General features: G+C 41.7%; 1 protein-coding gene across 1 annotated transcript in view; it reads left to right on the top strand.

Moving 5' to 3' along the window:
* Positions 1-14,416: 14,416 nt before the first annotated feature.
* The window catches only part of XYLT1 (xylosyltransferase 1), a 175,106-nt gene continuing 174,027 nt past the window's right edge, over positions 14,417-15,495 (top strand). The window contains exon 1 of the mRNA XM_027684261.1: positions 14,417-14,674. Within this exon, the coding sequence (XP_027540062.1) occupies positions 14,453-14,674 (222 nt within the window). The 5' untranslated portion in view covers positions 14,417-14,452. The remainder of the gene's footprint in view (positions 14,675-15,495) is intronic.

Raw genomic sequence — 15,495 nt, 5'->3', positions numbered from 1 at the left:
CGAACACTTGTTTCATTTGCATGGATTTTCACTTCATTTCACATTACAGATCACTTAAATCTTCTTTGGGATTTGTTCTTTCTTCATTTTTGTTATTATTAAAATAATCATCAACACTTACAGGTCCACAGGGAGATGAAGTGGGGGAGAGTTCTTCAAGTCAGATTTCTTTTGAAAATAACGCTGCCATATGCTTATTTATAAGATAAATCCATGGTCTTAATTAGAATACCTATAACTGCATGTAGGAATGTAAATGGATTTTTGCTTATGCTCTGAAGGTGCTCATACACAGGTCTTGAAATTCCTTTGTGAGACTCGTGGCTGTCCTATGGGATGTTCTCCCCTAGGACAACCACAACTCGGGTAATCATTTGTAAAGCACAAATTCTGGCAGTGAAACAAGTTGCAATAAAGCATGTGCTAAGTAATTGTGAAGAGCAAATAGAGAATAAAATGTAGTTTTCCTGTAGAGAACTCCCTGAGAAAGTGATTATGTTTTGGAATCAAGGATTTGTTGAAAATCTGGATTTAACCAGTCTTAGAGACCTTACTTTCACAAGCTCTAATGATTTTGATTTTGAGGAAGATCTTGCAAAACAAAACGCTATTCCTCCTACTGAGTAAAATTGTGCTAACTTCTTGGTTTTGGTGGAATGACTTATATCTGTGGAACTCAGCAGAATTTCACCCTAAATTCCAGCAGCGTTCACTATAGTAACAGCATTCTGCTCTCCCTGTTTGATACCCTTGGCTGATCAATGTTAGTCTTCAGCTGGAAGCCTGGATGTACCTCTGGCATGAACTTCAGCTTTATGTTCATTTAGAGCTTACAAACCTGAGGAGTTTCAGCCTGCATTATGACAGTGACTTATTAGCAGCTCATGAAGGAGGTTTGTTATGAAAATGTCTAGGAATCCAAGCAATCACTGGCCAACCTTTCCTTACGATGCCCGACTGCAGTGTCAGCCTGCCCATTGTGCTGTGCTAAACAACCTAGACTAAATTTTTTTTGTCTGAATCTTACTTCTCTTTTTATTTGAACAAATATTTTCAACTTCTGGAATTTCTCAGCAGAAAGAATGTTCCTCCTACCCCCTGCCCCTTCATTATTCCTTTGGCTTTGTTATAACACCTTTCCATTTATTATCTTTACCCACTGTGGATTCTGGTGCTGGATGTAGTATTCTGACAATAGCTGAGATAGTACAGAGTCTATATACCTTATTCTTTAAATGCTGAGGCACATCAAGATTTAAAACTGTCTTTGCTTTGGCCAAGAGGAAGGAGGAAGATGGCCCATGCCCACAAGACTTCTGCAGTTTCTGTGTTTACCGAGTTTGTCTGAGCTTATATTGTACCTTTACTGCTGATACATTTTCTTGCAGAGGGAGAATATACTACAGTATTTACCTTCTCTGTGCTTGTGCTGGCTCTCAGGGGAAATTTGGCCTTTTTAGTATGCAGTTCAAACACTGTCTGAAAAGGAGTGATGGTTTGGATAATAATTTTTCAAACAAATTTAATACACTGATTTCCTCGGGATGAAGACAAAGTACCGTTCCATCCAAGATGCACCTAAAGGGCAACTTGTTTGAGTTAAGTTTACTGAAACAGAAGTGACAGAATATCAATTTGTTTTCTAACTTCATGTCATATTTGAGAATCAAATAAGCAATTACATGAGAGTAAATTGGATTTATTTCAATATCAGATTTGCAGTCCACTTGTTGGTTTATTTGATTGAGATAAAATAGCCCTTCATTTTACAGTAAACATGTTCAAGTATTATATTTGTTCCTTGGCTTCTTCAAGAGCTTGTAGTTTCTCAGCCTAGAATTGAAACCATTCCTGATACATAACATTCTAACTGACTTACCTAACACCAGAAGCCTTCCCTGTATTAGGGTGATGAATAGTCCCAAATATGTCTTGCTTTGTGATGAGGTGACTTGTAAAATGGTGCCAATTTATTCATGTCAACTTCTTCTGTCATTTGCATTTCCTAAAACACCAAAACTGAATGTAAAAATAAGACCTCACACATACATATCTGCTTAGTCCAAGGGTGCAAGCATGTGTAAATATAGATCCAAATTATATGACCCAAAAAGGATCATAACTTTATCTTTTTTTTTTAGAAATAATGGCATTTTAAGATTCTTCCCAGATGTTTCCAAATGTTCAGATGCCTCCAAATAATCCAAATTGTCCTACTTAAAGGAAGCAGATTTCAGCAGTCTTCTCCTTTCTGTTGTTCATCAAAGAGCTTTTACTGTAATTTACTAGTTATGATTTATACAACTGTTTCTGCTCCCTAACACTAGGTAAGGCTCCTAGACAGCTCAAAGGATTACTGAAAGCAACCATATGTGGCTCACCTCTTGGCCTCCTCCTGAAGGCAATGGAATTTCTTCCTTCCCCTGCTTTCACCCACAATGTATTTTGCAAAATGTTTCAAATCAGACTCTTCCAATTCCATTTTCTCAATCTGAATTAATTCCCATGGCAGAGAGGCAAAGATCATGTTTCTTTTGCTTTAGTTCATCTTTTATACAGAATTATTTTGGAACATTCCATTACAAATTACTTCTGTACAAAAAAGCACATTCTTTATCTAGAATTGTAATGCCTCTCTAGGCCAAACAGAATTTCAGTGAAATATGTGAAGCTCTTTGCCAAATCCCTGAGCCACTGCGAGTCATTTCATTCTGCACAAATCAAATTCCTGCATTTATAATAAGTGTTAAAGAAAATCCAAACATGACAATTGAGGTTTTACCAGCCTGAAAATTATAGCCCAACCATGATAACTGACGTTCTGACAGCAATGAAACTGAGATTTGGCGGCCAAAAGCTTTATTTAGCTGCTTGTTCTGATGGTTGTGCTCCCCATGAATTCGGAGGGAGATGAGCAATCCCGGTCCCACAGTTGCAGTGTGTGCAACGTGCGTGAGACAGCCGGGGGTCCACATGCAAAATAACAACTGCCAGCCAAAGGAATGAGCTTGGGCAATTAAAAGCTAAATCAGATCCAAAATGAAGGACCCAAAGGAGCTGCCTACAAAGGCCTTGGCTGAAGCTCACTAGTATTGCAGGACCTCATGCTGCCTTTGCCCACTGGTGTGGGAAATGCAGCACTTACTGGGTGAGGGCTGCAGCCTTTCAGAAACAGTGAATTCATTCTCCTTTTTCTGGTAAATAGATAAATAATAATCTTTGCAAACATTTCTTAAGCCATGACTTGGACATTCTTATTGCAGTTGTTTCTTTAGACCCCTTCAGTAAAATAATACCATTTATTAATACATACGGCTGTGTGTATTTTTCTAGCATCCTACAATTTGCAGACAGGAAACACTGAGTTAATCTGTGTTTCCATGTGGAATTGGCAGGGGTCCCCTCCCTTTTGTTTACCTGCTAGCATATTCTGTACAATCATAGCATATTGGGTGGGAAGGGAACCTGAAAATTCATTTTGACCTCAGGGAAGTAATTCCTGACAGCTTATTCATCTAACCTGGTTTTTTTGAGACTTCACAATTTCCCCAAATGATAATATCAGCGCTTAGAAAGTTTTCTCAGTGTCTTCCTATATCTTTTCTTGTTGCAATTGAACTCAGAACAATTTATTGCCTTTCTCTTTCAAACAGTCTTAATGTATATTTGAAGGCTTTAAGTACATTTACTTTGTCCAAGATGTATATTTTAATTTATTTTTTTTCTTTAATTTTGTCTATGACACAGGCTGTATCATAGAATTTACCATCTTCAATGGGTTAAGGACTCGGATAAAGAGTTTGCTCACTGGCTTTTAGCAAGAACTGATATAGAGTACACAGCTTTTTCCTCCACAAGGGTTTTGATAGTCCCTGTGGCACTTCTGTTTGGTCAATTATAATATTTCACAGATCAGTCCAGAAGAGGAATCAAATGGCAATATGAGACAAACAGCAGCAGAGCTAGAAAGGTTCCTCCTTGTTCAGGGCACCCATTTTCATTTCTCTATAGCAAAGACTAAGGGCTGTTTTAGCCCTTTTGCACAATTATTTAGAAACCTGGGGAGGGGTTGCTCTTTTCACTCCTTTCAACTTCCTTTCCAGTCCAGCTGTGTCAGAGGATGAGGTTACCATCCTCAAATAGTCTTGACTACTGCTCTGAAGGAGAGCAGTTTGTGAGAGTGCTGTCTAATAGGGTTCTGATAGAGCCAGCCGGGCAAGTTGAAAGTTTATAAATGGATAGTCTGAGCTATTTCAGACAAATTTGCTTGAAGAACCATAGGAGTGTTCCTGTAAATGTTTTCAGTAGAGTTATCTCCACCAAGGAGTGGTGACAAGTGGCTGGCATGGATGAACTCCCCCACTAAGACAGCTGGATGGGGAGCTGAAGTGTCTCCAGCCCTGTCCCCAGCCCAGCTGTAAGTGCCTCTGGCTGTATCTTCTGAGGGAACTTGTTCTGTGTATGGCTGTTTTCTGTCATATGCTCTCTATCCATGCTGACACTCTCTATCCATGCTGACTTTCTCAGTTTAGTTAAACAGAAGATCCTGATATTCCCCCAGGAATTACAGTCTTATAAATAGCAATGGGAATTTACTCCTGAGTTTAGTGCAGCATAACTTTTCTTTGCATCTTGAAACTTACTGTGCATCAGCTGAATTGCATTAACTTATCCTATGTGTGCTCTTAGCCTGTGATAAACTTGGTGATTTCATCTCAGTCATGCAGTAATAAAAATAAAAACTAAATATACCAGATTATTTAAAGGCACTATGTTTCCAAATTAATCTCCATCTACTGATTGTAAGGAGATCACTTTGCTATTTGGAAAAAAACATTGAATTTGAAAAGGGAAGTGTGAAAGAGATGGGAAGAAGCACTTAAAACTGTTCTTTTGACTACACTAATGCACAGCAAAAATGGATTAAGGACCTGTTCCTGAACTGACGGTAATGACTGTGATCCATATAAAATATAAAATCTATATCGTCTAGTTTCATCTTCTTTAATTTGTAGAGATATGTTTTGTTTATAATGACAGACATGCCAAATAAATAAATCATAATTCAGGATAGTTACGGTAAAGGAAACATGAAAGAAACATAACAAATTTGATGGAAATGCAGTATTATTAATTTCACCAATGTTTGAACTGCAAGTATCCATTGCATCTTGTCCTTGTGCCTTTGGCACGCTACCTCTGCATTTCAGAGCTCTTATGGCAGAATGTTTCACTTCACTATCATCACATCAGGCAGCATTGAGGTTGCTTAAGCAGTGCAGTGATTTCTGTGGGTTGGGTGGTATAACCTTTCTGAAGGTGATTCTGACACCTAGAACACTTGGTACTGTACCAGGTGAAACCAAGAAAATGCTCATGGTCACTCAGCAGGTTATTTTGACATTTAGAACACCAAAACTATGCTATCTGGCTAACAAGTGCCTAGGTTTCCATTTCATATACCACATTAGCATTGCTTATGCAGCACATTTACATCATTGTCTTCAATGAGACTTACACTGGCTACGTGCATTCAACATCCATTGAAATTCAGGGCATTTGGACACCACATTCACTTGTGCACTTTTAAATACTTTGGCCTTAATTAGCAATAACCTTTACAATATGATTTAATCAACCAGTGGGTCTCCACCTAGTCTCAGCGTTTTTTTTCCTAATCTCTTACTCTGTGTGTGAAACAAATGGAACTAATATCAATAGACCTCTTAATCCCTTAATCTATCAAGCTTTTGTGTTACAAATATGAGCTTGGTTTTCAAGCAGCTCCTCCTTTATATTTTGCTTAGGGTTCTAATATTTGTGCTTAATGTCTTTGATGGATTAATGAGTAAAATCAAGCCTGGTGTGATATGCCTCTGGATCTATGTCTATTACAACTTTTCCTTGCGGCAAAGACAGTTCATAAGGTTTCAGAGGCACAGAGAGCAGTGAAATATTAAATGTGTGCTCAGCTAGAATCTGCATTTCTTTGGAAGAAAGCTTGGATTTTCTATGCAGTATTAGCAAATTTGCTAGTTCAGAGTGGGCGGAGGCAAGGGAGGTTCTCGCAAGCCCTGGAGGACATAAGGGAAGTAAGTTGGATGTGAGATTCAGAAATACTGAAGGCTCAGAGCTTGCCACAATACTGGTTTTAGGGGAATGCTCAAAAGCCAAGACATTAAGAATAGGCAGCAGTCTTTTGCAAAGGAGGGGTTAGAAATTTTACGCCAATATGAAGTTAAGAGCTGATGCCCCTCGAGTCAGACACAATGGTTGGTGTGGTGCAGCCACTGAGTGCAATATCCCACTTGCATTGGTGCATGTCAGGAACCAGCACAGTGAAGTCCAAAGATATTGCTGCTCTAAGAGCAAAATCAGGCATCATTTCTATATGCACTGGGATTTATTTGGTGTTCAGGATTTACACTCATCTCTGACAATTGCTTCTTGCAGCCAGAAAACCAAGTACATCCTATACTGAAGCACAGCAATAACAAGATTTGAATGTCATTAGGGGCTGCTCCTACACATCTTGTGTTAAAGCAGCTAAGTGTTTAACCCATGAATAGAGCTCCTATTATCTTTGCTTTTGAAATCTCAGTATAGATCACTTAACCACTCTGCAAGAAATCCCATGAGAGACCAACAACAGCAGGGAACAAAGTCGGGCAAAAAATAGCAGATTGTATCTGCTAGAGCTTTTTAAATACATTTTTCATATGAGTACAGTCAACTTGAACATTACTCCTAATATAGATTAACTTAAGACAGTTCTTTGCAGAGCATGAGGCTTTGAGAATTTGGCCAGATAGTTTTTTCACTGAAAAGCTCTGCCAATTATGCGCAGCACAAAGGAGAGACTAATGCATAAAATGTTATAATATGCCTTCTTCACAGCATGGGGCTTAAAAATAAATGTTACAGATCCTCTTTGCATTTTCCATCTGTGCTCAGGTAAATCTAAGTCTGATATAAGAATCTGTTTTCAGCGGAGTTCATGTAGCAAAATGAGTTATCAAATTTGTTGGTTCAGTTTCCAGGCAAGAATGTGGCCATGTGAGAAGTTTCAGTGTTGTACAGGGTCAGCTGTAGCCTCATCAACAGTTGTGTAAATCTGGAGGACTAGGGTTGAAAAGGTAATAGCAGTGTGAGATCTCCCTGTATATAACTGATTGAGAAGGAATCTAGAGCCTCTTTGTTGATTAACAAGCAAATTACCTTTTCACTGAAATATTTTTATGAATAGTAACTGATCATTAACAAATGGTATGCTGGCTTTTTACTTATATTTTAATGCTTAAATCAGATGTCAGATTGACAGTGCATCAAACAAATCTTTTTGTTTAGTCACAGAAAAATCATGTACTAAAAATGGTGATAGAACCTTTTTTTGCCTCTGTCCTTAACCCAGTGACTTAAAGGACTGACCTAAAGAGGCTCCTTCCAAAGGGAGACAGGGTCAGACTCCAGCTTCATCTTTGGCATTCCCTTTCAGATTGCAAACAGATAATTGTGATGATGGCAGTTGTGTGCACAGTGAGGTGAAGAGATTAAGGCTGTGAAATACAGGCAACCTATGCTACTAGCCAGCTGCACTTTACTCTGTTTATGAGTGCGTCTGCAACAATGTTTTAGGAATAGTTTTACAAATTAAATGTAGGGCTGTATATTAAAACAAAAGGGTTTGTACACTCGCATAAAATCTGTGTTAAGAGTTGGCTATATCCTGCTTCTTGGAGCAGCAGCAGTGCTGGAGAACAGATATGGGATCATGACCATGCTGTGGACCTGCCTGCATAGCAAATAAGAACATTTCCAGAGTACTCTAAATGATCTGATTATGGACTAGACTAGCTCTTAGCCTGGATGTCACCATGAGTCATGGATACAAACAATACACCTCTCAAATAGCACTTCCAGATACTTCCACTGTCTGCTACTGCAAAGCTGCTGTTAGTTACCTTGCTCATGAGGATTCTCCTCTGGCTCCTCAGTCTCCATATGGCTTCAAGGACTTTCCTTCTTGAAAAGATAGGAACTTGCTCCTTAGAGAAGCATGTTTGCTAGATTCACCATGAATCTTGCATCTTTATGGAGGGTTTTTTCATTGTGATGGAAGAGCTGGGACATAAATAAAGTCAGTGCTGTTAAAAATGGGACTAATTCTCAAAGACTATAAAGGAGGTTTCACTTTACCAAAATCTTCACCGATTCAGTAACAGGTGTTTGCAGTGTGTTACCACCATGAATTCAAAAGCTATTAAAATGAGAGGTCATACAGTGTATGACACAGTCATCTTTGCCGTACATGGACTAATGCCACACTCCTCCAAAAACCATATTTCTTTTAAGGCACACCAAATATCTTGTCTGGAAATGATCTGTTGAGGCTGCCAATACTGGGTTTGACGTACTATCATGAACCATGTTTCCTGACAGAAAAGGTTGTATTAAATCAATTACCCCAAAATGGCTCTTCCTAAGAACAGCCACACTATTTCATTAGATATGATTTTGTAGCAAATGAACTTGTACCATATCAGGAGGTTAAGAATAAAACTTTGTCTTTAAAATACTGTATTTTCCAGTGTTAGGCAACATGAAAGACTATTGAAATCTCTTTTAAAAGTTTGTTTCCTTTCTAGTTATTGTTTCTAGAACAAATGATAGTGATATCTCAATAACAGTTAAGACATGTAGGACATGTTGCAGGTGACTAGTGGGATAAATCTCTACATACACTTTGCATTGCTATGTCACCATAGTTGTAGTCTAGAAACTGTTGGTGTTTTGAAAAACTGGCTAATCATGTAAACATAATCTATAATGTCACTCTTGGTGAAAAAGTCCCTTTTTTCCTTCTCTTTCTCTTTGATTTTCCTTTTTTGGGTACTACCTGTCTTTTTCCATCAAGTGGACAGACAGGAAAAAAAAGCAAAACCCAGAATGAAAGCCCAAGCCGAAGAAACCAGTTCCTTCTGCATCTAAACAAAGTGCTATTTGCAACAGGCAGTGTCTGGTTCTAATTTAGATAATGCAAAGTAGGTCACCTTCATGAGTCTTCCAGACTTTCCAACTTAGTATCTCAGACAGATAATAAAACAATTTTTAGTTAATGAGAGAACATCAGAAAAAAAGAACTGCAGGAAGCTGTGAACTGCAGTATCTCCTTACTGAAGACAGAATGCCACATGGAAGAACAGATGGGTAATCCTTCCGTGATTATCCTCGACCACTGGCTGAAAGAAAAAGCTGTCACAACACTGAGGGCTGTATATAAAGTACATATACAGCCATTCCCTCTCATTGATAGTAAAAGGTTTTTATATGCTAAGAGATTATAAAGAAAAAGGGATGCTTTAATGTGATGGTGGAAGGAATAATTCTTCCACTTTCCTTCACTTCCTGAAGTGGAGCATATGCCAAGGTCCTGGACTAAATTTATCTCTCAGAAGGAAGATGTAATATATATTCCACGCACATATTACATATTTTATATCAGTTGAACAGTGAGCCTGCTTTTATTGTCTTTGGCTATACTGACACGGTATAGTCAGTTGCTAGTTTATAGATACTGTTACCAGAATGAAACCTTGGTGTCAAAAGTTTGGCTTTTGCATATTCATTGACACCAGAGTTTGCATTTGTGAAGCATAAAGTGGCAAAATGGAACAAGAGTGGATTAAGAATGGCTTGCTGGAATCTCAAGCTCTATAAACCCACCAGAACTAAAAGCATTTCTTGCACGCAGTGGTCACATCTCCATTGACTTGAGTTCTGTCCATGTACGTAAGAGAGAACCTGAATTTTATAACTGACTTGAAGAGTAGCCTGATTTAAAATGAATACATGGCAAAGAATCTTGGGTTTGTTTATGAAAAGAAATGATAGAAGAGTGAATGTCTGTGGTACAGCATACCTGAGTGGTGCAAAACATACATGTAAACCATAAAATGAATGAATTGGAGAACACAAAGTTAATGATGGTTCTGTGGTTCCAGAAAAATCAAGATATACTTCCTCTGCCTTTAAAGTACAACAACACACCAGTGTTTTAAGACAGAAAACAGTGAAACTTGTTGCAGAGCAGTGACCTACAGCCCGAGATGGTGAAATTCTCAAGGAGTAATTCCCTGTCCTGTTTTGCTCGTTCAGATTTGATGCACAGACCCGTAAGTCTGCCAGCCTCCCAGGGAAAAGGGATATGTCCTCCACAGGCACAACGCTTCACTGAAATGATTAGCAGTGCTGTGTTGTTCTGGCTAGCAACAGAAGAAAAAGAAAAAAAAGAATTTATCACTTCAGGGAAGAAGCCCAAACCTCAGAAGATATTGCTACTGCTGCTGCAGATTACTCACTGAACACTGTTCATGGCCTATTTTCAACCTTTTCTGTTCGTAAGGTGCATTCCTTAGGTGCTAGGATTTTTTTTTGAAATTGTAGGAATAAACACAAATTTGCTATTTGTTCTATATTCTTCACATATTTTCTTTTGAGTATATTATAGATAACCATTCCTAGACAAATCAGTTCATTCATAGAGACACCTTTTTCCCCTTCACCCTGATAACATATATCTGAAATCTAAATTTTGATGCGATAGGGATATGACTGTTTTTAAGAAAAATGCAAATCTTCACTCTGAAATAACTTAGTCTTTCACTGATTACAGATTGTGTTTCTAAACCACCTATGAGTCAGCCTGTGAGTTGGAGTTCAGATAAGCCTGTAGTGTTTGTTCACCAGATGGACCAGAAGCTCTGCAAAGCAGAGCAAAGGATATTGCTTATTAACATTGCTCTCAACTTTACTTATTTCTTTGTACAAAGTCTGGTTACTTGATGCAATTTTAGACCGTATCTACACTGTAAGGAGGAGGAAATATTTTTTTATAACAGGATAGGAAAATCTAGCAAAGTAGATCGGACTAAAATGGAACAGAATATGGTTCTTTTTTTACATAATTTAAGTAGCCAAGATTGATACCCACTGTCTCTCAAACACACCCACACTGAATTTACATACCTGTGCAGTGGTAAAAAATATTTAAACCAATTATCTGTTAGGATTTTAAAGCAAATTAGCCAAATCACATTCGTTATCCTTGCTTAAAACACCATCTCTTTGACAGTTAAGTGCAACCAACATAATACTTGTATATTTAGAATCAAGTCTGGGGCTTCTCTTATATATTTTGTGCTAGGTGCTAATCATCTCACCTAACATGGGCAACACTGGGAATTTTCAGAGTAATACCTCTCTTAAATGTCTTCTGTGTAACCGGATTAAATTTTTCTGATGCAACACAGCTCACTTGAGATGCCATTATTCACGAGTGTGATAATAAGAGAATTCCATTTTAGAATTCCATTTTAGAGTTTCAAGTTTTATGTAATTTCTGATTTTAGTTTGTTCTTTGGATTTGTACAGTTCAGTTTTTCAGTTTCTGTGATTTTTTTTTTAATCTTCAGATTCTCAAGATGATCAGCCTTGCCATTTTTATTTTTTAGTTTGGATTAGCACAGAAAAAAAAGTAATCAGTTAAATTATGCTGTTTTCTTTAGCACAGAAGAAGGATGTTTTGAACAGTTAGTGGTCAATGGTCAGAGCATGGTTTTAAAAATGATTGCCATACCTACAGCACTCTCCAGATTTTACATGATCTGTAAATACAGGGAAAGGAGGATGTTGAGGGAGGAGATGCCTGCTCCTCTCCCTGCTTCACTTTTTCTGTCAGTGCAGGAATGTCTCATGCTGGGGTTCCCACCCATATGCAGGGCTGACTTTGCACTGAAGACTCAGATCTTTATGAGCTATAAATTGTTGTGGTTTGGATACAAATCTTCTTTCCAGATGGGCTTTCAGTAGGACACATGCAACACTGAGCATGCACTGCTGTTCCTCACTGCCTTATCAGTCACAGTAATTATATAGAGATTAGGAAAATGCACACATTTTCCAGCATAAAAACTGCCCCATAAAATCTGGAGGAAATTTACCAATAGCTCATAAAAATTTTAAGAAGCACGGATCACAAGTTCATCATAACTACTGCTGTGCTCCTTTTATAGAAAGCAGTGTTGCCCTGTGCTAAAGCACTGAATGTTGACTTCAGGGCTTTCAGCCATTGTAGGGCATCCGTTGGAATGTCCCTTCCATTTCCCAATGAGGTTTGTAGGATCAGAATCAGACCTTGAAGCTGGAGGCTCTTCAGAGCTCTCAGACATTTGGCCTGTTCAAAGACTCTTTTTTTTCTTGCACCATGAGCACCTCCTGCCCTCTACAAGCCCGAGGGAAGGCTGCACGGGGCAACCACATGCTAAGACCACAACTTCCTTTTGAAGAGAAAAACATTTAATCCCAAGTGGAAGACACTTCTATCTTGTATTTATCAGCAGATTTGCTCGATTGTATTTATAATGCCCAATTATTTGATGGTTTGGGATGAAAATTATCCATCGACTTCCTGAGCTGTGCAGACTCTGTCAGAACGTTCAGGAAGACTTTGAGTCCTTTTCTTTTTTTGTTGTTGTTACAGCTCACTTTGCTGTACTGCGTGACCAGCAAATCCGATGCACATGCAACCGCTGGGAAAGCCTGGCACTGTCCAAATTTGCTATCATGGGCTTTCTGCCCACTAAGAGCAGTTTGCCATCACCCCAGCTGGCAAAAATGGACACCGTTCCATTACATGAATGCAAGGTCAGCCAGACAATGCTCTGCTGTCACACAGAAAGGAGCCTTTCCCTCCTGACTTTCCTGTAAGTTACTGATGATGTATTTTGCCCTCTCTGTGTAGACACCTTGCAGTCAGTGACATTTGAGAGTGTGGCCCTATTCGAAACTGCATGTTTGTGCTTGGGCCTGATTCAGGTTTCATTGCTCTATCGACGAAGAGCAACTGCAATGAGTTGGTGGTTTTGCACCAGGACAGAACTGCTGGGAAGTGAGTATCCAACAGCATCAGAGGACAGGACAGGACCAAAAGAGCCCATGGAACAACACCTTGCTTGTTTTCTCAAGGACACAGTTTACCACTAGAGACTCAATACTTGTGCAATAGGAGCAACGGATTATTTATTTCTAAACCTGATTCTTCCACCAGATAATGAGATTAGTATCAAAAATTAATTGTAATATTAGTAAGCCTGTATGTCCAATCATGTGCACCTCTGTAAAGTATTTGCACAATGCTTCTTACCACTAATCTGCCACATACTTCATCTGCTTCTGAAACAGTGCAACAAAGGATACCCCCTCTGAAATTTTATTTGTAGCTTCACTGGATCATGAGGGAAATTCCCTTAATAAGGGATGCTTCTGAATCTTACTACTTGTTTCATTTTCTTCAGATCAGAAACTAAAGCACTTTCGATGCAAACAAAATCCTGCTGGTCTCTGCAAATCCTACCTGGCTGTCATTTAAAAAAACAACTGTTCTTATCAGGAAATAGTATTTTTTTACCTTTGGATTTGGTTTGTAAAGTGGAATTAGGCTTACAAAAAGAGGCACTGTGCAGGCAGATTAAAAAAAATGCCTACTTCAGTCCTATCATCAGATAATGAGATCTTTCAGATTAGAAAGCCAATAGCAGTATGGGAGAAAAAGGCAACTGAAGTCGTCCATTATGTTCACTTTTTGAGACACCGGGCATTTAATTACAGTCACCTTGTGCCTAAGCCTGGTACCTGCAAAGCTCACCGTGCTGTGGAGGTGTCGCACCTTGCTCTCGCCCTCACTCCGCTGAGGCCAAACCCTGCCAGTGACCTTTTTGCTTAAAAAAAAAAAAATTAAAAAAAACCCTTAGTTTTGAGGAATTTGGACCATTTTTGTCCTTGACACGGTCCGCAGGCGCCCGTGCCGGTGTTCGCACCCGGGGGCGGCCGCTCGCCAGGTGAGGGGCAAAGGCGGCCGCGGCTCCGCCGCCCGCCAGGTGCCGCCGCCCCGCTCCGCCCGCCGTGAGGCCGCGTTCCCTCAGAAGATGGCAGTCGCCGCCCGCCCCGGCGCCGGCCGCCCCCTCCCCTCTCCTCTCCTCGCCCGTCTTCCCGCCCGCCGTGAGCCGCGGAGCGGCCCCGCCCCGGCCCCTTCCCCTCGCGCAGGGCCGGGGCTCTCCCGCCCGCCCGCCGGCGGCAGCAGCCCCCGCTGCCGCTCCTCCTCCGCCTCCAGCCCACCCCCCTCCTCCTCCTCCTCCTTCCTCTTCCTCCGCCAACCCCACCCCTGGCCCCGGGCTGCCCCGGCCCGCGGGCTGCCGCGCCGCCAGGGCTCCCCGCCGGCTTCCCCCATCCCCACGCGCGGCGCACACCTCCTCCTTCTCTCTCCCTCCCTCCTTCCCCCCCTCCGCCCTCCTCCTGCTGACGTCTGGCTCTGCCCGGCTGAAAACTCGGTGCCGCGGCGGATGCGGCGGCTCTCGGGAGCGCGGCGGCAGCAGCGGCGGCAGCAGCAGCAGCGAAGATGGTGGCGGCTCCGTGCGCCCGGCGGCTGGCGCGGCGCTCCCGCTCGGCGCTGGTGGCGGCGCTCACCGTGCTGCTCCTGCAGACCCTCCTCGTCTGGAATTTCACCTCCCTCGACGCCGGCGAGGAGCAGCGCGGCGGCCGCGAGAAGCGAGACCGCGGCGGAGACCAGCGGGGGCAGCCGCAGCGCCGCGGACCCGCCGCCCCGCACGGCAAGGCGATGGTAGGCGGGGGAGCGGGAGCGCCCGTGTGTCTCTCGCCGTTCGGCCGCACTCGTGCCGGGAGCGCGGCGCGGGGGGGCGCGGGGAGCTCGGGGCGAGCGAGGCGCGGTCGCCCCGGGGCTCGCGGTCCTCCCGCCCCGCGCGGGAGCCTCCCGCAGGTGCCGCGGTGCGGGGCCGGTCCTGCCCCTGATGCGGGGGCCGGGATGCAGAGCCTGAAAATGCATCCGTGGGATCCTCTCCCATCCCTGAGAGAGGGATCTCTCCTCTCGTCCCGTCCCCGGCGCTGCCCGCCGCGGGCATCCCAGCATCCCCGAACTTCGCGGGAGAGCCGCCTGTCTCGCACCTTCCTAGGGATTTGTTTTACTGCTACTTTTGTTTTTTCCACCCAGAAAACCGCACAGGCTCTGTTCTTTATTGCACGGCTCTAACAGGCCCAGTAGGTGACGGGCGGTGAAATGTAATGCAATCATTTTATCAACCGCTAACAACTCAGGGATACTGAAACTACACACACAGGATGGGGGACTGTCTCTTACCACGTTGTTTTGCAAACTCCCCGGTTTTCATTCAAATGACTCGGGCCTGAAACCGCAAGGGATTGCAAATCTGGCCCTATTGCCAGTTGCATTTTTGAATTTTCTAATAGGCACTTGAAAAAGCAAATTAACAGTGTTCTTGGTCAGTTAATGCTAACCTCAGATATGTACCACCAGTACTAGTATTTTTCAGCTCTAGAGAAGCTTCCTTTGGTTTTCATTTAATTTTTTTAGCAGTAGGCTTATATTAAGTAAGTGCTGCCTCTCAGAGTATGCATGTTTATTTT

The sequence above is a fragment of the Neopelma chrysocephalum genome, unplaced genomic scaffold, assembly GCF_003984885.1.
Source record: "Neopelma chrysocephalum unplaced genomic scaffold, ASM398488v2 Primary Assembly neopelma1_65c, whole genome shotgun sequence".
NCBI classification, from domain to species: domain Eukaryota; kingdom Metazoa; phylum Chordata; class Aves; order Passeriformes; family Pipridae; genus Neopelma; species Neopelma chrysocephalum.
This window is presented reverse-complemented; position numbering and strand designations above follow the sequence as displayed.